The following is a 24,850-nucleotide window of genomic DNA, read 5'->3' as shown; positions in this document are numbered from 1 at the left end:
TACATTTGCCAAGAATTTTGCACTTTTGTAAACTGGTAGTCGTATTTAGCAAATAATAGAAACACATAGCGTGCTTTCTTTTGCTTTAATTGTTTATATACCAAAGATAATAGGAGGTTGCTTCGTTTGTTTTTGAATTTCGCGCAAAGCCGTCCCTAATTTAGCAGTGTAAGACTAGAGAGAAAGCAGCTAGTCATCACCACCCACCACCAACTCGAGGGCTACTCTTTTACCAAAGAATAGTGGGACTGACCGTAACGTTATAACGCCCTCACGATTGAAAGGGCGAAAATGTTTGGTGTGATGGGGATTCGAGCCCTCAACCCTCGGATTAGGAGTCGAGTGCTTTAACTACCTGGCTATGCCGGACGGGGGTGTTTTATATATTTGTATTATGTTTTCGAACTTTATTACTATAAAAAACAAAAAAATCGAAAAACTGAAGACTTAGATGTATTTTCTACCTATGTGTATGCATATGTTGGTATTTGTGTTCACGTTATGTACTACATATTTTACATTGTAGCGTACATAAAGATTAAGATAAAATGTCTTAAAATATTTTATATAAAATACTTTGGTTTACAGTGAGAGTATACACATGTTGCAACAATTTTACTATATTACCTTGTTTTCAGATTTAGTGACCTCATACATATTGACTTCACATTTTCAGAACGTTTGTATAAATATAGTGCTATTTATATTTCGGTTGTTCTACTTCCAATGTATTTAAAAATTTAGCTATGAAAGTAAGACGTATTAAACCGAAAATAGATTACGAAGAAATTTTTCGAAAAAATGTTGCAAACCATTTGTAACACTCGTGAACTTATTACATCCAAAATTTTACAATCATATTCTTGAGTTGTGAAATAAAAATAAAATAAATCTCTTCCATGTAGTATTTTTTAAGAAAAAATGTGATATTGCGCATGCATTCTAACGATCTCTGGGGTTTTCTTTATATCTGTGTAACAGGATTATTTGTAGAGATAAGATACACTGATTAGTGATTTTGCAAAAAAAAAAAAAAAGTGTTATTTTGTAGCTATGTCAAATATGGAATGTTTCTAAAATTATGAAGACTTCGGAATATCTTAAAGGTTCATCAAGGGCTCCTTTTAACTAAAGATGATGCAATAAATAACGGTCTGCATCAGAAAGACCAATAAGGTGATTTCGTTACGCGTGACGTCATCTATCCCGCTTCGGGAAAACAAATCACGTAAAAGTGGCAATTTACGACCACATTAAATTACAAAAATAGTTCATTTCTTCTTTACCTAGATCTAGAAAAATACATTTCAGTTTTTTCCAACTAGGAATTTACATCCTTTATTAAATATAAAGTATATCCAACACAATGAACTATTTAACGTAGTGTCTATTATGATCGTTTTGCTAAATTTAACAGCAGTTGTATCAGTTTGGATAAAAACGAAATTTAATAAGTCTTGGGTATTTATTTCTTGAACTTAGGGAATTATTTTTCTTATATTCTGTCTTAGCCAACGAGGTACTCCAAATTAACACAATTTATTTGTATTTATCTGTTTACAAAAAAATTACATATACCCTATATCACTGGATGAACTTGTATCGGTGACAGTGAGCCAAACGAAGGAATCTCCTAAATCTGTGAATACCGAGAAACATTACTCGTCCTTGTTAAACAATAATTATTATAATTTTTATACAGGAAGCATTTGTTTTTGAATTTTGCGCAAAGTTACAAGAAGACTACCTGCGCTAATTGCCCCTAATTTAGCAGTGTAAGACTAGAGGGAAAGCTAGTCAAATCTTGGGCTACTATTTTTACCAACGAATAGTGGAATTGATCGTAACATTATAACGCCCCACAGCTGAAATGGCGAGCATGTTTGGTGCGACGGGGATTCAAACCTGAGACTCTCAGATTACGAGTCAAGCGCCTTAACCACCTTGCCATGCCGGGCTCTTTTATAGAAGAAAGTTTGGTACAGTGTATTTCAATACCATTTTATACTCCGTGTTTAAGTTCAGTATGTGAAGCATTCGTCCCTTATCGATAATTTTTACTAGCTGATGTCTAGACTGATTTATTGATTGATCTTTAATGAGTTATGGGCGAGCGCGAGTGTATGAAATTAATAGTTTATTAGAATTTCACTTATTTGATAAAACGTTGTTTTTTAATTTTTCTGCTTTCTTGTCTTTGTGGACTTTTTTCCAAGGACAGAGTTTTGATATTTTTAATGAAAGCTTGGTTTATGCTAATAAAGGAGAGATTATTGCTTGTTACTGTAATCGGGAAGTCGAATCAACAGTTACTGTAATCGGGAAGTCGAATCAACAGTTACTGTAATCGGGATCAACAGTTTTTGGTTTTACAATCGTGTTAATTGTTCAGTATTTTTCTGCTCCGTACGAGTTACGAAAAAATCATTTATCTTGACAGCATATACATGTATATAGAAATATAAAGTATCCCATTGGGTCAACGGTAAGTTTACGAACTTACGACGCTAAAATCTGGGGCTCCATTCCTTGCGATGAAATGTACTATTTTGCACTAAGAGAGCAACAGAAATGTAATATACGACATAGGGACAGCCCTAATTGGGTGCTAGGGCTGGTTTGTTTACATTCATGCACTTCATAAATACCGTGCTGAATTTAGTGGCAGTATGAACTTTGTTAAACTAAAATCAGAAAGATGTTCGAACTTCACACGTAATTTGTCATGACGGTGATAAATGATGCAGCGCTGATGTTAAGTAACTGGGAGGTTAAATTATTTTAATTAAAACAACTAAGCTTGGTGGGTACATATATATATATTCTGCAGGCTCATAATTTTTAATTTAATAACTTGAAAACAGACTTCTTTGAATCGTCACCACAAATATTACAGGGTGATTATAAAGAAAATTCCATATTTAAAATTATTAATATATATTAAACTACTTGCCATAGGTACACAGAAATTGTTATTATAATTGTTTTATAGGAAGGCTTCACTCCGGCACTGTGTATTTCAATGTAATATTGTGCTGCGTACGTAAATTAATTCTCGCACAACCTCTTTTTCGACAGTTCCAAGACTGGTATTTATAAGAACATGCGTGTTAGTGCTCAGAGTATTTCGAGAATCAGAGAACACACAGATGCTTGTAGCAGGTTCAGCTTCATTTAATAGTACTATTGTAGCCGGAATAACTACTGATTTCACCCTTCTGTGACTAGTTTAGAAAGTAACTCCCAATACCTTCTATCACAGTGGCTAGGTCTGCTAAGATATTGATATTAGCAGAAAAGTTGATTTTCCGATTGATGGACAGAATTCAAAATTCATACATTTGCTTTTCATATGATTATAGTTGTTATTAAAAAAAAAAAACCTGCAGAAAACAGCTGGCTTTGAATATTTTATTCAAACCTGGGCAAACCTATTAAATTCCTGTGCAGTTCATAAGACTATTTTTATGTTGATTCTTGAGAAAAATAAGAGACTTTATCAGTTGTTGTTTATCGCTACTGGCCTAGTTTCTCTTCAAAGTCCTTCAAGCACCGAAACCTACAGTAAAAACGGCTAGATATACTGCGCCACAATCTATGCGCAGCTACGAATCAAACTGCTTCGAAGGTTGCAGTGTTTTTAAGTTGATTGTTGAGTGTAGGTTTCCACCCTCTAATGTTTTCTGAATTCTTCGCTACTGATTCTTCGAAACCATTCAACTACCTCAAAAATGTAAAGCCATTTAAGCAATGTTATACTAGTTGGAAACGCTGTGCTGTTAAAGTAAACAATGTGTATATTTATAGCAGGGTCTCTTGTGAATAAAGGTCCATTTGATTTCTTCACTTGTCGTTGTTTTTCCTTTGCTTTCTGAGTTCGAAATTATTCTCACAGTGCATTTCTGGAACATGCGTTTCTTCAGATACTTCAAGCTTATCGTTTGGACGTAATTGTACCTGAATATCACAACAGGTTTAATATGCTGATTGAGAATATCGGAAAAAAATTATTGAACAACTTCTGTGACAGTGTTTGAAACGCCATATCAAGTTATGATCGTCAGTATGCTTCTTATGAAATTTAGTTAACAGAAGGAAATAATTTTTTAAGTTATGATCATTTTAAATAGATTTTTCGTTATAATCATCACCTTATAAATTGTAGTGCATTCTTGTCAAATAGATTAGCTTGTTAGGAAAAGTTTTAGTTATCTAACATAATGACTAATCACTGAAAAGAAAGTAATTTCTGGATATATATTTTTACAGATATAAAAGTGAATGAATATGAAAAATTAAATTATGTCTAAGTAACTAGAAAAAAGAAATTATTACATGAAAACGAAAATCACTTCAGCCAAATATGCATAATCAATAACTTTAATTATTATAATCATGAACGTCTAATTAAGTAAGAAAATAAGATTAAATAAAACAATATCTTCAAAACCACTAAATAGCTACTAAAGATGTAAACGTGAGAAGTTCTAGCCAAGTTATTTTAAGTATAATATTATATGCAAACTCTTAACTATGTGTTGCATGAAGTCGGAAGCCTTTGTCCGAAGTTTAGAAAATTAACAATAATTATATAGTATCATTAATATGTTTTTACATGATAATAAAGTTTAACAACCAATCGTTTTTTTTTGTTAAAACATTCCACATTGTAATGAAGGTAGTAATAGAATAAATTCTTAACATAACTCCAAGATAATTTAAAATTTCACTGCCGGAATGTTTAAACCTCGGACAACATCTGGAAGGTGTATAAGATGTGCAATAACAAATCAAGAATCGTAGTTAGTTATAGAACCTTGATGGCGATAGTCCTAAAACGTTTTTCGATATGAAACGGCATTTTTTTATTTATTTTATTTTTGTTAAAAGAGGAAAGAAAAAGGGCGATCTTTGGAAACTGTGGTTAAATTCCAGACACTCAAAAATACGCAGATTTGTTTGATCGATACCGTATAAAAATGTTTAACAGCTTTCATGGTGTTAAAAAAACCAAAAAACATTGTTCTGAGAGTAACTAATATACAAATACGTTCACTCTAACAGTTTAGCAATAAAGCCTTTGAAATATCGGCGAGAATTATGAGCAGATGAAAAAAAAAACAGACACAACCAGCTTATGTTTTTTTTTTTTTTACCTTTCCAAGTGCACTGAGCGTGCTTTCAACTAATTACGTAGTGTCTGTCTGTAAATTTTTCTTTGCTTAATACTTTTTATTCGTCACGACTGAACAGAGAAGTAGATGTCATTGGATCCTCTGCCAGTCAGTATGCCTTTCTTCAAATGATTGATGATACGGCTCTCCGCCTTCGAGCCGAGTTCTCTTTCGTTTTGGTTCGTTTTCTTAGAATACTTTGTTTATTTTTCTTTTAGAGTGTTTGATTAGCAGGGCTAGACGTTCATCGTCTATATAGGTAGGCAACTGTGTTTTCAGACAACCGTAGATGTACGTATTTTCTATGATGTCCTCTAGTCGGTTCTCCTTTTCACATTTTGTTATGCCACGTTCCTAAAAGAGAAGAGAGAAAAACAGGCTTTAACTTTTAATTATTTCATTACCACGTTACAAGCTTTATTTAATCAAGGTGAACATTTTGTATATTTATAGTGTTAGAGGGATTGGATCTTACTTTAAATAGACAAACTTTCAAAAACTGTTTTACTTATTAAGCTATATATACTTATGGGACATAGTTTAACATTGCGATTTCGAAGCAGCTAAAACGTTTACAAAGTATACGTGTCTTTTAAACTAGATCATTCTCAAATTACCTAAATCAAATTCAAAGATAATTATTACTTGAGACTATCATTTAATTACTTTAGTCCTTGCAATTATTTTCTTGTTTATCTAAACACCAATTTGTGGTTCTTGCCTCGAATACATTGTTTCATGAATGCAACTGCATAAAAATTAAAATACTTTACGCCAGTGGGTATAAATTCGTGCTTGTGTTTTTACGTATTTATGCGTTCAGTCAAGGTAAATGCACGACGTCTAAATAAAGTGTTTTCATATCGATAGTTTTAATTCAGCCCGGCATGACCAAGCGTGTTAAGGCGTACGACTCGTAATCTGAAGGGCGCGGGTTCGCATCCCCGTCGCACCAAATATGCTCGCCCTTTCAGCCGTGGGGGCGTTATAAAGTTACGGTCACTCCCACTATTCGGTGGTAAGAGAGTAGCCAAAGAGTTAGCGGTGGGTGGTGATGACTAGCTGCCTTCCCTCTAATCTTACATTGCTAAATTAGGGACGACTAGCACAGACAGCCCTCGAGTAGCTTTGTGCGAAATTCCAAAAACAAACAAAACAAACAGTTTTAATTCATTTATAGTGTTAATATAAATAACCATTATTCCAAGAGACGTTTTTCAAACAGTTAATTTTATCGTGAAAATTACACTAATTTTTTTTCGGGGGATATTGGATTATTCTTATTCAGCTTAAGAAATCTTATTCATTTTGAGAACGCTTTTATTTGTATTAGATATTCGCGAACATTTACACAGATTTACGTAAGCTGTCCTTAACTTTTAACTGAAAGAAATGCAACTAGCCAACTGCCAACGCAAAATTAAAGAAGCCTTACTTATACAACAACTTAAACCCAAAACAAACTAATACAAAGGAACACCTTTATACCTATATTAAAAATAATAAAATAAATAATATAAAATTATATATTTAAACATCTAACTCCGCCCTCTATATTCCGACACTCAGTTACACAACCCCTTTCAAACATGTGGTCAGCTTCCGGTCAATTACCTCTTTCTTTCTTTGTGAACCTGACGATGACCGAAGAAGGTCGAAACGTTGTTCGCTCCTCTACGTGTAAATTCTGCGGTTATAGGACGCGAACTATGGACCTCGGTCTCGCATTCTTTCAAGCTAATCACGTGGTCGCACTTGATTCTTTTTGAGGATGAACTATAACATGAAAGTTGAGTTAGTATGTGGACTTAAATATAATCGTGGTTTCTAACGATTTAACATTCTGCACCTTCACCCATAGGTGTAGATAGATAGTAATAAATAGTACTATTATCTACCTCTATGGTGGTTAGGGAATGTTCTATCAAAATACACGGTGACTTACACTGGCTTATAGATAAAGATGTTTAGTTTATACGATGATGCACTGAGTTACATACTTTCTCTGGATTGTTTACAAAATTAGCCATACAACAGTGAAAGTTTGATGGAATACAACATAGTTGAAAAGAGTGGTGATGTATATTGTGGTAAACAATGAGATCATTCTTGCTGAATCTTCTGTAGTTTTAGTCGGACACTTTTATTGTATTTAATATTTAATTTCCATATTTAGACTTAAATCTATTTAGAATTCTAACTATTAGAATTGAAAGCTGTAACGAAACATTAGTCTGCTGCACCAGTCGTATCAGCTATGACGTAATTTAAGGTAAATTAACACAAGACTTGATTAAATGTATCGAAATGCGTTTCTTTGTATCTGGTCAAATAATTTGCTAGTAATTGGTAGTGAAATAGGCTATATTTTATAATTCAGTCGATAGGAAAATAACGTAGTACCACTACCATCCCTCTTCAATATCAACCCATAATTTTGTTCTTTGTAATAAGGATCAAGAATTTTGACATGTGTAGTAATTGTAAATAAAAATAAAATAGAAGTAGCTTTTGGAATGTTAATGGCATATAGCGTAAATCCTGATAATTCTATAATTTAAAGCAAAAGCTTTGGCTGAATAATGAACATATTTATTTTGATTATCTTTATACTGGTTATTTTATCAGTCCTCTGTTCTTCAATCCAAGCACCAACAGACAGACAGCGCGAGTTGGAGAGAAAGGAAACTCTCAAGGATAGCCCACGCCTTCTTTTGTTCCGCAGCTTTCATCCGTGTTTTCTCTTCTCAGACAAGCAGTTTTCTTCTTGTTTCTGTTGTCCTCAACTTCTGACACAAAATGTTGTGCAGCTGGTTTTATATGCATGACACTAATTCTGCATCCTTGAAAGGAGGAAATTGAACTTTAACTTGAATAACTAGTTTCGCGCTGCTTTAGGCTCGATGGGCTTGTTTTTCTTAGTAGTGCTTTCCAGTGAAGATATATAAAAAGAACAAGCATTTTATCAGAGAATGAATTTATTCCGGCAGTAATAGATGTGAAATACAGGTGCACGTGTTTCGAGCAGGCTTAATTAGTCGTGTGTACGTATGGAACTGTGCGTTTGTTTGTTTTTGAATTTCGCACAAAGCTACTCGAGGGCTATCTGTGCTAGCCGTCTCTAATTTAGCAGTGTAAGACTAGAGGGAAGGCAGTAGTCATCACCACCCACCGCCAACTCTTAGGCTACTCTTTTACCAACGAATAGTGGGATTGACCGTAACATTATAACACCCCCACGGCTGAACGGGCGAGCATGTTTGGCGCGACGGGATGCGAACCCGCGACGCTCAGATTACGAGTCGCACGTCTTAACACGCATGGCCATGCCGGTCCAGGAACTGTGTGTGGCCGGTTGGTGATGATTTTTATGTAGTAAATAGCAGACTGCAGTTAATTGTTTTAAGGGGAAAAATTTTGTCTGTAACATTTAAGTTTAATAAAACTGTTTTATTAGGTGTGTTTTCAATGGTTTCGGAAAACGAGTTCAAAAACCATAGCCATCTGTGTTATATGCCGACGTATACATATATAATATTTTTATGCCAATATGCACAAGTTTTATACTTGATTTTGGTCTGTTCGATACACTACGTAGTACTTTTTTGTTTGATACTAATTTTAAGAATGGAAAGTTTAAGAAAAGGGAGTCATAACACCTTTCAGTTCAAATATCACAGGTACCTTATGATTTAGTTTGATATCTTTAATATTTGAAATAGTAGGGGTGTAAACCTCTACTAATCGGCAAGTGGATTAAAAAAGTGGATGAAAAATCTGGTAGGTTCTACATGTGGGTCTTGATAGTCGATTCAGTTTAACTCGTAAGCATATTATTTTTCTAATACCCAGTAACCACTAAAATAATGCATCAAGCATTCCGTGTAGGGATGGCTTGGATTGTCCATCGAAATCGTGTTTTAAATATATCCTCAACAGGTCATCCGAATTTTACAATACTACAATGTTTCCTTTCAGAACAATATATATGTAACGAATGAGTCAAGTTCTGTAAATGTCATAGCAAGAAGTCCGAATCATTGGCGTCAACCAATTTCACTGAGGTTTTGTTTTTGTTTCTTTTAACTTCGCGCAAAGCTACACAAGGGCTATCTGCATTAGCCGTCCCTAATTTAGCAGTGTAAGGGAAGGCAACTTGTCATCACTACCCACCGCCAACTCTTGGGCTACTCTTTTACCAACGAATAGTGGGATTGACCGCAACCTTATAACGCCCCCACGGCTGAAACGGCGAGCATGTTTGGTGCGACGGGGATTCGAACCCGCGACCCTCAGATTACAAGTCGAACGCCTTAACCCACTTTGCATAGATGACATAGTTTAAAATTTGTATCCACCTTTATTAGAATTATTTACAAATAGTAATAATTTTTTAAAATCATATTTCTAGTGTAAATGACGCTATCATTATTCCCTTCAAATTAGTTTGTTTTTTTATAGAAAAATTTGATGTTCGGTGAAACAGGAATTACCAGCCAATAAATATATAAACAATAAATATTGCAGTTGGAACCTAGTCGTATTAAGAACTTGGTTTCAAATACAACGTTTTTGTATTTATTGAAACACTACATTAAAAACTAAGCAAACAAGTAAAGAAATACTTTTAAAAAAAGGGAAGTAATGTATAGATAGAATTTGGAAATACAATCCCTACTAATTTGAAAGTTTGGATTGTTTTTGAAGAATTGCTATTAGATAACCCTACATATACTTTCTTTTTTTTTGAAAAAAGTCTTTTTTACTTGTTTTATTACGACTAAAGCATATTTATAACCCATTTAAAATGTCACCTTGACTGATTCGTCCTGATCGTCAGAATCAGCTTCTAGTATAAATAGATATTAACTAAATGCATCGTAACCTGAACAGTCGACACAGGATAGCGTGGCTTACATCTGCACAACTGTTGTTCATACAACCTTTTTTGTAGCTACAAGTTATAGACTTAACCAACTTCTCTGGTGCTGGTGAAACTCGCATTCTCACAGAAACCATGGTGAAGTTGTTCTTTTTTAATCCAACCATTTTCTTCTGGTGATTGTAACACAAGGATGTGATCTGTTCATTTTTACAGATGAAATACTTGTAATTGATTCTGTATAGAAGAAACTTTATCATATCCTGTGTATATTGGATTTTGGAATTCTCTCCATTCTTTTTAGCGCGCATAGTATGATGAAATTTGGTATGTCATCCATGTAAAAAAATGGTGTAAAGATTTTTTATTACGCCAATTGCATCTACAGTAAATACACAGCTGCACCATTTGAGATGCTCAAACTGGGCTCAACAAGTATTCAAACAATTATGACATCTACAAGGGAGTGCCCGAAATGTTGTCACAAACTCTACATCTCTGATTCGATGGAAAGCACTTGTGTTATGTTGTTTTAATTTGTCAGTGGTTTTGGGTTTATTCTTAGACACCTTCCAATATTATCTGAATCAGATTTTTTTCCTGTTTTATTTTAATAAAATTTAAATTGTTTTTTTTTAATCATGATACAGTAACCGTCAGAATTACGAAAAAAAATATTATTGATGCAAATTGGGCTTATTTTCAAGTGCAATCATCTAAGCCTGATTTCGACGTTTATATTATAATAGATTATTTATAGTATAATCTTTGGGGAATATTATAATTACAAAACTCATTTTCGTTTGAACAGTAATAACTTACACCCTCTTTCCCGGATTCTTAGAGTTTGCGCGCGCGCACAATTCAACATTCGATCTTGGCGTTTCAATAAGATTTTTTGCCTTCCTCGTGTACTTGTTTGGAGATGTTGTACGATACACTTACGGTGTTGAGCAAGTGAGAAAGCGTAATGGAAATATATACGTGGATGGATTAACAGAACAAACGTACAGACTGACAAAACCTCAAGTAATCACTGTGATGAATTAAAACTTAACGAGGAACCTACGTGTTAGAAAATAAAAGTTTTCAACAAGGGTGATAAAATGTTATCTAAACGCTATACATTTATAATAAGTTATTTCAATATCCAGTCAAGCTGTGTCAAAACTTCAGAAATAAAGTCGTTCGAAACATGAATTAACGAAAACATTACACGAAGTTTATGATCGTAGAAATTTAGTTCGGAGGCCAAGTGAAGTGTCATAACTATAACATATTGATACCGACAGTTAATTCTGACACTTGTTACAAGGATGTTAAAGGTCAGTTTATATACGGGTAAAATTACTTATTTTTTTCTAATTCATTTCCTAAGCTTCGCCTCCTCCTCCCCGCTCCCATTTCCATGAAAGTATAGACATTCTTAGAATTCCTTGGCTTTAGTGGTGTGGACCCTGTGCCTGCTCTTTTATGGTACTTTTTTTCAGTCCTGACTCCGAGCCTTTGTCTTCTATCCCCTCACCAATGAAGACCTATACTTGTAGTGTCCTGTTTGGTCTGTAATATAGAACCAAACTAGTGTGAATATATCTTTGACAGTTTATTCCTTTATATTTTAACAGTACACTCAGCCGTCTCAATTTCCATTAGTAGCTTTGAATTAGTTATTTTCACTTCACTTTAATTTTATGTGAAGGTAACTACTGCTATTTAACTTTTAAGTTTTCAGTAAACATTGACATTTTATGTTGTACAGAAGTGTACAACTGATAAGTCTTTATTTCGTCATTTACTCATTTTGATTCGTTCTTACTAAATTAATTCTCGAACTGTTCATTACTCGTATATTTTTAGTAACTATATTTGAAGGGTAAAATATTTAAACGTGTTATTTCAACACTTCACGACATACCAGTGGAAACTAAACTGGCAAAAAAAAAAGTTTTTTGTTCCAACTTTTATTTCGTATATATATATATATATGATGGTTATTGTTATTTCCATTTTATACTGGTATTGGTTTGAAATAAAATCTACATGTAGAATAACTGTATTTCAAAGTGCACATATTCTTTTTTTTTTTAATGTACTCTACACTTTGAACTCATGGATTTGCTATAAGCATAACAAGTCAAATACCACTATTCGGTTAGATAATAAGAGAAGTGCAAGAGATGACATTGGATGTTGTTGATTAGCTGCCTTCTCTCTAGTCAGTTTAAGACAAGGGACAGCTCCGCGCAGAAAGCCTTTTGTGTGGATATGAGTAAAAAATTCCAAAACTATCAAACAAGCTGTGTTTGTATTTTGTTTTAAACTTCACTAAGTCTCTGAATTATGCTGTTAATTACCGTTAGATAAAATCGTTCCCATAGGGAGAGGTTTGCGTCATACTTTGCCAAACTTAGTGAGGACTACTTCCATTTTGGTACTGTTTGTAAAATTTAATTTTTTTATGGCCACGAAGTTTAAATGATTGTACTTTGTAAATTCAACCTGAAAATATTCATCATCAGCATCTGTATATGTAGTGCCACTAGATACTATAATCTTTGTGTAGTCAGATGGACATTGTATTACTGTTTCTGAATGCTTGAAAATAGATGCTATGGAAATTTTGAAAGTTTTTCTTACGCCACTGTTTTGGCCTTGGCTTAAATAACTAATCAAAAATTAATAAAAATAGCAAAACTATTGTTTTTAACGTGTTTTTATTGTAATTGCTTCACATTGTTGTTGTACTGAATACATAGTAATTTGCTGTTTAGTGGTAAGTAGCCTGTGGTTTAAAGATATTCCTTAGCCCAAAATGTATTCCCATATGTTGTGTAATTAATTATTCCTTCGTACAGTTTAAGAGACTGTAACATAAAGTTCAAGGAAGTATTGTTTAAATCACATGATGATAATTGGTTGGTTGGTTGGAGTTTTATGGCGCAAAGCAACTAGGTTATATAGTCATCTCCTAATTATTGATCACATGTCGTACCTCCAAGAGTGCTGCCCTTCGTGTGTTACTAACAATTTACACGTGATTAATGAAAAGATGGTGTGCGTATATATGATATTGTGACAGATTTCACCGTACGATTTTAAACGCATGTTATTAATGTTTATTTATTAAATAAAACAATGTTTGGTGGTCGTAATGTAAGACAATGAATAACAGTTTCAGATTTGCTGATACGATCCTTAGGTTCTTCAGTTCGTAATCTTAGATTTTGATACATTTAATATTGAGACTTACTAATACCTTAAATTTTATCTCTTTTTTATATTATGTAAATATATAACATCTCTAATATAGAAATAATTCAATAATTTTGGAAACTTTCGAGAAATCATACTGGGAAAACCGTCTAATGTAGAGACAGTGTTTATTGAACGTTCAAGAATAATGTTAGTTTTCTATCTCATCAGTCACCACAGTTAAATGTGAACCACAAGTTACAAGTATAATGATTTGTAACATTCCAGAAGTAACCTTTATGGCGGTTTCTTTGATCATTTTGCACAATTCATTTTTACTAGCAACTTTACAAGCGTAAATCTTGTCATTTAAGAGGTTCCTCCTCGCTCAAAGAAAAAAGTCTATAAACGTAATGTCCTCGTCCGACACTTCGGCTGGAGAATATTTCATCATCTGTGTTGCGGACGCTAAGATTCCAGTTTGTTTAGCTGCAATAAAATGTTAAATAACGTCTGTCGGGACTATGTAAAATCTTTGATTTGGTTTGAATTTCGCGCAAAGAGGGCTGTCTGCGCTAGCCGTCCCTAATTTAGCAGTGTGAAACTAGATGGAAGGCAGTTAGTTGTTACCACTCACCCGCCGACTCTTGGGCTACTCTTTTACCAACGAATAGTGGGATTGACCGTCATATTATAACGCCCCCACGGCTGAAAGGAGGTGCATGTTTGGTGTGATGAGATTCGAACCCGCGACCCTCGTATTACGAGTCGGATATCTTAACCACCTGTCTATGCCAGACCCATAGAATCTTTAAACATGATTATTACACGTGCAACAAACCATGTCTCTATGTTGCACGTTTTATTGGTATGATTTTGCAAAAGTGTTGGCAAGATTTTTGGACATCCGATATATATATAGATACATATATACATAAATAGTCTATGGGGCAAAAAATCTCTTGCATTCCAAATGATACTCACTATTCTTGAAATTTGTTTAAAACACAATAAATAAGCGGAAAAGGACAATTTTATGTAATTTTGAAACTAGCCAAGAATTTTGCTTTAAAGGAAAGAAATAAAGAAGAAATTTTTAAAAATACCTTCCTTAATTGCAACGCAATTTGAGATTTAATATGAATAATTGATATTTAATTTAATGTACTTAAACAACAAACAAACTAAAAACATGTTCCACATAGTTGACGCCCCTAGTTACCAAGTTCATTTAATTTGTGAAAAGTCATAGCAGATCCAACTACGTGTTTTACGTGGAAAAATACACCAAGATAAAAAAGATAGCAATGAATCATTTCCAAAACGTGAGAAAGGGTTAATTTAATGTTACAGTATTTTATTAATCTGAGTCTATTCGTCTGGCTTTTACAAAGCAGAGTAAAGGAAACAATCATAAACTAGTTTTATTGAGTCTCCTTCTGAGTGTTGCCTTGTATGATTCGAGCTGTTTAGAAACATTTCTTTCGAGGCCAATCTTATTTTGCGGCGATAAATGCTCAGCACTTATTCATTAATTTCAATTTTTGCAAATTAACCTTCAAGGGTAACAAATATATTATTCAAGGTGTTTAAATCCTAGAACCTGCATATGAAATATTAAATGAGTTTAATCAACTCTGAAACTATAAAACTGTGACTGTAAACTTTCGTCAAGCTTGTTTTGCGATTTTAAAACAGGCGTAACTTTAGCAGTTGGTTTTATAACCTCAGCTAATAGCTTGGCTGAGTCAACCAGATGATTTACTTCGAGATTCAATTTTTTATGTACAGAATGTTTTAATAAGAAAGTGCTGCCAAATTAGCCATTTGATTAATAGAAACATGTTTCTAGAATAAGGGGGCTAAATGGTGACTTCATCTTCTGACTTGACCAAGCTAATAGAGAAGATTGAAAACTATATATTACCGCTAACTTGCAGCTTTTTCTAGAATTAATTAATGACTAATATTAAAACATCTATAACATTATATTGATTATTTTGTCACCTTCGCTAGTCCAAAGTAATCAGGCAATTTTTAAGTGTCGAATTCAGTGTAATCTTAGATAAACTGGCAGATGGAGATACACATTCTTATTTTACTTTGAGAACTTTAACCTATCCTGTAAAACCAACTCCTATCCGCTTACACTTTTAAATAAACGTGTACAAGAATGATCTTTTACTGTACAGCAATACTGAGGGAAACATCCCTGGGGAATTCAGAATTGTTTGTATACTCTGTAGAGTGCCTGATGAAGTTTCTTTGGGAATTGAGATATAAATATTTTATATATTTATATGTAGTTCTTCTCTATGCATAACTTGTGTGATCTTGTTAAATGTCCTTCAAATTTTATTAACTTCTTTAACCTTTCGACCCTGTCGGGTTTCTTACCGTCATATGATAAACCACAAAACTCTTATGTCTTTAAAAAGATCTATTACTTTTTCTGTAAGTATATATTATATCGTCATGAGTGGAATGTTATTAACACGTATCTCTTTTAAAATTTTCAACCAAAATCCACCTCAGCATTGTTACGTAATGTGATATATTTCGGACGAGCCTCCAGTTTCTTGTGTTACGTATTACAATTCTAAATAGCCTGAAACTGTGTTAAATTTTAATCTAGAAGTTAATTAAACGTAGAAATGTAGGACATTTATGATGTTTGCCAACAAGATTAATGCACATAATTTTCTTACTTAGTACAAATATATATTACTATAGCAAAAAGTTATACAATTTACAATAACGGCTATTACAAATAATGATCTACATGCAATAGATTTACAAATAAACAATACTGAGTCTTCTATGTGATCTGGAACTAAATATTTCATCGAAGGTTCACGTTGAGCGAATTAATTTCAGGTTGATATCGGTACATTTCACTTAACGGATAGCCAGCTAGCTCTCCACTGATCACACGCAAATTTTTCACAGTTGAAATTAGATAATGCTTGGTAAAAGTACAAACGTCCGATGCTAATCCGCTGAAATTAAACGGTTTCTAATGTTCGAAATATATAAACGTTTCTGGTCAAATATTTGTAGTTTTCCGATTAATTGGTGCCAATCGCATTTAGAACTTCCAAGATTTATAGTATACGAACTGTGGCAAGCCAAAAATATATACTATCTTTCAGCGCGTTGGTTTATAAACGTTAAGCGAGGTTCTGGAAAGCTCAGTTGGTAACAATCCTGGTAGTTACTAGTATTTGTATACACACAGTACGTTTTTTATTCTTACACTCGAGAATCTTCTACAGCTTTTATGAATAGGCGGGAATTTCACAATGCTCATTTAACAATATGAGTCACATACATTTCTAAATATATATTCAACTGAAATAAACATCAATATTAAAATAAATATATAATAGTAAATCTGTTGCAGCACCTCTAGGTCTTAAACAGTCATATTAAAATAAATAAAACTTAGATTGTTTTACAATCAGTAGTAGTTTCTTTGAGCTGTTTTTTTTTTCTATAGTAACTTTTACTAGGATTATAAATAGTGCATTATTGAGTAAGTCCTGATTTCAATGAGTATAGTCCACAATGTACAGAGACTGATGAAACACGCAAAGATTTCTCACTGGTACTCTGTATAGCTAGAATACGGTCTCGAAACCCCGAAAGTGTCACCTTAGACCACCACTAAAGGAGAAAAAAAACACTTTAAAGTAACACCTGTTGGGAGAAACTAATTAACGTCCTTAGTGTGAAGTAGTAACAGATTGGTCTTAGACAGTATTTTCTAATAGATTTAAGATTTACTATGTTGATAGTTACAGATGTGTAAGCTCTCCAATGTATGTTTCCTCATGTACCACATAAAAAAAATAATAATAATTTAATTTCGTCTGTAATTGTTTTGATGTTTCGTTAACTAACTCGGAACACAATTTATTTCTGTTTTTATCAAACAATTCACATGTACTTTGTTTTTGTTTTTAATTAAACAGACTGCACCACATACGTCTAAGTAAGCTACATTATTAAGAGCTTCCACGTTTATTGGATTTAACAACTTGTATTTTTAACTTTCTTTTTTATTCTTGTTTTTTAAAACTATGAAACTACATAGTAGCAACAGCATACATGATTAATATACCCGTGCAAACACGTGAAACTATACATTTGTTTTAACGACGTACTGAGTAAACTACCAAAATACACATTATAATCTAAGGATATTAGTTTGAAAATTTACGAAAAGTTTTTTTCGTTTTTCGTCAGACTGACTCTTACTGAGAAAACTCAGATTTGTTTTTAAAAAGGTTAATTTCCTATTTTCTTCTGAGAAAGTAACTGTCAAAGATTGAAAGTTCTATCAAATTACATTTAGTATTGGGATTTTGCTATAAAAATATTCATTTCAAAGAATGTAACGTAAAACAACGAATACTTCACTGTCACTGGAATATTTTATCGATTATTATTAGGCTTACAATGCTAAAAACTGGTGTTCTATACGTTTGTCGGGCGTAGGTAGCATAGATAGCCAGCCCATTGTAGCTTTACGCTCAACAAACTGATTGAATTGTAGTTGAAAGCACACACATGCCCACCCTGAAGAAATCTTTACTGTGAGTATAGCAGCCAGATGTCTGAGGCACTTTTATAATTTTTTATTGCTCGTCTCTCATCTCTGTCTTATTTGATTTGAGTATTATGCACATAGCTTTGTTTGTCGAGAAAAAGGAGAATATGAAAATATTAAACATATTCTATGCTGAATATGACTTAAGTTTGCTGCTCATTCAGTCATAATTATTTATACATAGGCCTAACGTAAATACCAATATATAACATTATGCACAGCTGTGTAACAGGTATTACTTGTTATTATGCCTTTGATTTGTATCTATTTTGTCAGACAATGAATAGCAAAATTGATCTAAGAAACTTTGTGGTGCCATCAATTAACTAGCATGAAAACATTAATTTACATGAAAATAACATATTTTTAGTACGGTAAATAGAATAACATTAAGGATTATTAATATTTCTACTTATCCTCTAAATGTTGTCACAATAAATCAAAAATTATATAGCACATTTCTGGAGACCCCAGCTCAAAGTTATTCCGCCAATCAAAACCATTTATGTGATTGGGAAGAAAGGAAATATTAAATTATCAGCTATTTATTCTTACATCTCAAAACCTGCAGTGTTAGAATTATATCTTTAACTCACCTTAGCTAGTTAAAGTGGAACATGTTTATTTTTAATGTTCATCATCTGAATGAGAATGTTCGTACAGGTGTATTGTTTAGTACTCGAGGATCTCGGTCACATCATTGTTACAATAACCACTTACAGCGTATAACTATGAAATATTCAGCTTCAAGCGTGAGGTTCCAAGAAATCCCAGACTTTACCTAACTGGCTTTTGTGTGAAACGTGTGTTCCAGCTCTGGCAGCCGCATTAAGAGAATAAATAGAAATATTTCCGGTTTTCCGAACTGAGTAGCTCGTCTTCCTGTTAATTACCTTGTTACCCGTTTTAGGAGGAGAAAGCGGAAAAGAGAAATACAAGAAGCTACTCTGAGTAAAAGCCTTTTTTTTTGTCTGACTTTTTAGAGTTGATAAGAATGGAAAATATCAGTTACTTCTACGATGGGTTTTATAGGTTCATTAGGTGGGTTAGGTTTTTAATGGTAACCTATCTGAGGCAATAATTGCGACAGTATTAAATGAATATTTGTAAATATACACATACGTATTTCATTAAAATTCAGTTATTTGTCAATTTGCATAACAAATCGCCTAGGAAATGCGCAGATTCTTTCGGAGAATGCTAATATATTAATTTTCCTATCTGTATTCGAAGGTAGCATATAACATACCAGCGGACGTTAACTTTAATCTCAGCGTCAATCTCGAATATTATTAAACTGCAAAAAAAATATCCTTGAATGAAATAATTTATTATTTCTTATTATTTTCATTATCTTATATAAAATAGGCGCTTGTCTCGTGATGAGTTACCGGATATTGATCCTTGTTTTTATACAGACATTTCTTTAAACCGAAATCGAAATCAAGTTGGCTTGAAGAACAAACATACAGTTTTAAGTTCACACAGGAATCTAACGATATGGCTCATACGCTGCTCAATTTTACTTTTCGAAAAACATTTTATCAAATACTTTTGCGAATTAAAATGTCTTGGTTTATAAAAGTGAATTATAAGTAAGATGTTTTAGTAATAACGCAAATATACAGAAAGATGTGTATTGTTAGCTAAAGCTCCCTTAACGCTGTGATAAATAAAATAAATGTGCTCAGAGTCTGGAAAATGAACCAATTTGCATATATTGGTGAAATATTTTCTCAACAGTAATTATATTTTGTCAACAAATATTTTTTTTGAACTACGAACAATTTTCCAGTTATTAAACGTTATTTCGTAAAACTTTGTATTCGTATTTTTACTAAACTCGATGAAATTCGACAGTAAGAAGGATTGTTAGTTTACAAGTTTATAAATTTTGAATTTGTTTAAAGTAATCACTAATTTTCTGATAAAACGTAAAAATAAGGTTTATTTCACGGAAACAACGCCTCAAGCAATATCGTAACTTGTGGCGTTGTCTTCGTGAAACACGATAGCATATAGCCTGCTTCTTTCTCCGTTACTGATAACAGAGCAATGTGTGGATAGAATTACAGCTCTTGTCTGAAATGATAAGTTAAGCTTCAACTTAAGAAAAATGGTAACATGAGATTTTACGAAATTGGCATTGCGTATTAGCGAATATTTTGCATATGGAATACACTGGTCTTTAAGCTGCTCCGTGTCTTTAGTGAAATTTCCGACTATTTAAACTTTTCAATTTTTTACTATTTTATTAGTTTTAGATGTTTAATGTTATACAACGTGCTTTTTCATAGGTTTTGATTTTCGCTGAAATTATTAATTACCATGATCAAATGGCAAAATATGTTGAAATAATCTGAAGTGATTTCTTATGAACATTTAATCTATCTTCTTCTTTGATGGTGAGAAAACGTTTAGATCTTTTGAGTTCAATGTTAAGTCATATTTCCACTTTAAAAAAAAATTAAAATGGAGCAAAGACATTGTCACAAAACGTAGACAAGAGGAAGGATAATGTTAGCATAAATTCACAATTAAAAAATGTCTATATGGAGTTCACATTATCATCTCAACATAATGGGAAGAAACAAAAACAGTTCTCTAACAAGTGTATCAAACATACCATCGAAATAAACTTTGAAAGAAAGCAAAAGCAGTTATGTTTACGGGTAAATATAGGTTAAAAAGTTAAATTAATTATTTTGACTTGTTACCTACTAATTTGAGAAATAACTTCTTTGAAACAATGTGCAGTTTTTTGTATTATTTTAGTTTTGTTTATATAAGGCATGCGACTCGTAAGCTGAGGGTTGCGGGTTCGCATCCCCTTCGCGCCAAACATGCTCGCCCTTTCATCCGTGGGGGCGTTATAATGTGACGGTCAATCCCACTATTCGTTGGTAAAAGAGTAGCCCACGAGTTGGCGGTGGGTGGTGATGACTAGCTGCCTTTCCTCTAGTCTTACACTGCTAAATTAGGGACGGCTAGCACAGATAGCCCTCGTGTAGCTTTGTGCGAAATTAAAAAACAAACAAACAAAAAACAAACAGACAAGTGTTTATAATTTTTTATACATCTAAAATTTTAAGATTATCTTCTACACAAAATGCTTAAGTACTCTTAGAAAAAATGGGTAGTCATAGGCAGTGCCCTATTATTTCAAATAAAGATATGTTTCTTATTGTTTTCAGCAAAGTACGATATCGTAAGTTATATTTCAAGATCGTTGAAGAAGAAATCGAAATATTTTAAAATTGACCATTCAACTTTAATCAATATTCTATTTTAATACCCCCCCAGTGGCTAAGCAGTAAGTCTATGAGCTTGCAATGCAAAAAATTTGGATTCCGATATCCGTGATGTGCACACTGCGGTAAGCTCATTGTATAACTTTGTGCTTGAGAAAAAAACAAAGTATTGTAAATGCAAATTTATTCAAAACCACACTACGATGAATATTTTATAGCTTATCTTTCTTTATTAAAACCTTAGTTAAGCTTATCTTACACTTCTCTAAATTTTAATGAATTTCACATGTGCCATGTTCGAGTTTCGGATGTTACTGGTGCCTGTTACTTAATATTTCTAAAAAGACAATAAACACATATAGTTATTGAAAATGTTTTTCCACATAAAATGTAGAATGTTTAAACAATTTAAATCTGAATACACTGTCAGTTACACTTCTATTGAAGAAATGGTATAGAAACATGCCATGTGCTTTTTTTTACTTCCTGAGGCCTTAGAGATATTTCATGTCTTATATTATTCGAATTTGTCACTTGTTGAGTAAAATATACAAAAGAAGCATATCCAACGGCTGAGTGGTAAATTTGAAGGCTATAGTGCTATTATTCAGAGTTCGATATAATTTTATTTATTATTGTTTGTTTTGTTTTTGAATTTCGCACAAAGCTACTCGAAGGCTATCTCTGCTAGCCGTCCCTAATTTAGTAGTGTAAGACTAGAGGGAAGACAACTAGTCATCACCACCCACCGCCAACTCTTGGGCTACTATTTTACTAACGAATAGTGGGATTGACCGTAACATTATAACGCCACCACGTCAGATTACGAGACGCACGCCTTAACACGCTTGGCCATGCCGCGTCGATTTATTTATTATATGACAAACATTTAGTAAAAATAATCTTCTGTAAACCACCTGTCCAGTTGTTATTAGCTATACAAATATTGAAATGTAATTTTTACTAATCAAGCGGAGTTAATCGCTGTTTCTCGAATTACCACAGAAGTTTAAAACGAACTATATCTGTACGTTTATAGATAGTATGACAACACAAATAGTTTATTTACAAGCTGTCTGTGGATCCTTGTAACAGAAAAGGAACAATTAGTTTGGAGATGTTTTGACAATGTGTTATGATCATCACGGATGTAAGAACAGAAGTATACCAGTGATAGCTTTGCGTCCATCGTCATCCAACTGAGTCACTTTTGTCTTGTCTTGAGTGGAACACTTTACACTTTACATTAATCAACAAGTGCAGAGAAATGGCATTATAGTTGATGTTATTTCATAAATGTATCAATAAAGGTGTAATGTTATAGCACTCAACATTTCGGTGGCTAAGTCTTGTTGAAACAGCCTTATTAATATTGTAAAAGACAGAGAAACAGAAAATATTAAAACAAACAAATAATTATTTTAAAATAAACTTAGACATCTAAATGTAAACAAAAAAAAACAGTAATGTATACAGTTTTGGTTACGTCTTTGGTAAAACAAGTGTGAGGATAGAGAATTAGAAACATAAGCATAATATTTGATTACTGGAAACTGTTGAGTTTGTTCTAGAAAATATTTGTGAAGTTTCACATTTCCAACTCTACAAGAAACAAAAAAGAAAAACTATCGTCTTGCAAATTCATTATTTGCAAACTTTTGTTCTATATTCAAAAATAGAACTGTACAAAACGTTTCATCGTCAAACGTATTATTCAGTACTTCAAGGCCCGGCATGGCCAGGAGGATAAGGTGCTCGACTCGTAATCTTAGGGTCGAGGATTCGAATCTCCATCGCACCAAACATGCTCGTCCTTTTAGCTGTGGGGGCGTTATAATGTGACGATCAATCCCACTACTCGTTGGTAAAAGGGTAGCCCAAGAGGTGGCGGGGGGTAGAGATGACTAGTTGACTTCCCTCTAGCCTTACACTGCTAAATTAGGGACGGCTAACGCAGACAGGCCTCCTTTAGCTTTGCATGAAATTTCAAACAAACCAAACTTGCCCCTGTAGACAAATTGACTCTTCGTCGTATACACGCGAACTGCCAGAGCTGGGATTGTCCATGAATTTCATGTGTCGAAAATGAAGTGTTTCTGTGATCTTGATCTTTATTTCTTGCTCAACAACTACAAACTCTTTCGTTGTTGTGACCTTCCCACCTTACATCGTGTATATTATTAAATTAATTCGTGAGCTCTTTTCATCAAGAATGATACGGACAGTTTCACCTCAATTATGTTTTCTTCCTTGAAATGTATGAACCCAATGTAAAACGATTATTTGTCTGATTTTACACTTTGGTACTTTTACTATTGTAAAACAAATTAAGTTTGTGTGTATTTTATCTCTCACTGACTACATCTGATGTTTTGTAGTGTTTTAAAAATTTCTTATACTTTTTTTACATTTCTTTAAGTAACACTTGCTTCCAAAACTCCAAAAACTTAGCATAAAAGTAGTTTAACCCTTTGTAAACTTTATTGTAAGAAAACTTTTTCAGCGATTTTTGTTTCTTTAAGTAAATGCATTTCAAAGATTTTCAGTATCAAGTATTGATTTAAATATTTCTGAGTTCGTAAACCACAAAGTTCTATGACAGCGACTTTTCTTTGCCTGACAACATCTATCAATGATGTGTATTTTACACGTTTCTCTTAAAAACTATGCCAGTAATTTTTAGTACGTTACTTTAGCAACCGAAATGTTTTGCCGGAAAAACAACACATATTTGTAAATATCCATCAATGATTCCTGAAGCTGTCTTCTTGGCTGGACATAATATAGAACATATGATAGACGCTCTTGTGACAACTGTATAAAACAGTAATAAAAAATTACTTAAATGGAAAAGGCCAAAAATTAAGATGCAGCGTAAAATTACATAAACATGTTTTACGAAATACATTTACAAATTACTGCTATGAAATAATAAAATAAATTGTAAAATAAAATGAAAAAAACGAAATATGCATGCGTAAGGTATTAGAAAAGAGCATATTTATTTATTTCTCAAAGTATGTTTCACAATAACGATTGAAATTTATCTAGAGTGCAGTGAATATGATCACATAGAAGTGAAACGTTCGTGAATTCTGTTTCGATTAATCGTCCAAATTCAAACTAAGATTTTGACATTTTAAAGAGCATGGTCATGAGAGATGAAAAGGAGTAGTGCCAGTTTATCTGATTTGTTTATATTCTGTATTGTGTCCGTAGGCACGTTTGGATAATAAAGTAGTCTAACTAACCTACGTCTAACAGAAACTACACGATATACCAAACATTGTGATGTGCAGGTAATATGATCCTTGATGTAAGAGGTGATCTTGAAACTCTGTATGAATGTTCTGTAGTCATCACACAATATGCATCATAGTGATATGCAGGTAATGTGGTCCTTCATGTAGTAGGTGATCTAGAGTCATTACAAATATGGAAAAAAACAGGTATAACAGCATGGACAACAATAGGGGTGGATTACGAGTAAAATACTTTACTTTTAGATAATTGCATTGAATAACTGTGTGACTGAAATGTACACTGCCGGCCAAAATTTTAAGGCCAATGAACATAAAGAAAAAAATATGCCTTTTGCGTTGTTAGACTCAACCACTTATTTGAGTAGAGCTTCGAAAGATGAAAATAAGAAAAGGGAAAATAAAAAAAAAACCTTTTTTTTAATAGGAAATATGTGAATACTATGAAATTAGCCTAAATACTAGCTGGTCAAAAGGTT

At 33.1% G+C, this 24,850-nt stretch overlaps 1 protein-coding gene across 8 annotated transcripts in view; it reads left to right on the top strand.

Annotated features, from left to right (window-relative positions):
- The window catches only part of mbl (splicing regulator muscleblind), a 200,114-nt gene that overhangs the window by 121,706 nt on the left and 53,558 nt on the right, over positions 1-24,850 (top strand). Inside the window, exon 1 of one of the 8 annotated variants that reach the window (XM_076480205.1) lies at positions 3,873-4,059. The exons of the other annotated variants lie outside the window; for them this stretch is intronic. Coding sequence (XP_076336320.1) covers positions 4,054-4,059 — 6 coding nt within the window. The 5' untranslated portion in view covers positions 3,873-4,053. Of the gene's footprint in view, positions 1-3,872; positions 4,060-24,850 lie in introns of those variants that run through there. 8 annotated transcript variants of the gene reach the window in all.

The sequence above is a fragment of the Tachypleus tridentatus genome, chromosome 13 (assembly GCF_004210375.1).
Source record: "Tachypleus tridentatus isolate NWPU-2018 chromosome 13, ASM421037v1, whole genome shotgun sequence".
Lineage (NCBI taxonomy): Eukaryota > Metazoa > Arthropoda > Merostomata > Xiphosura > Limulidae > Tachypleus > Tachypleus tridentatus.
Note: the sequence above shows the minus strand (reverse complement) of the source record. Positions and strands in the feature narration are given on the sequence as shown.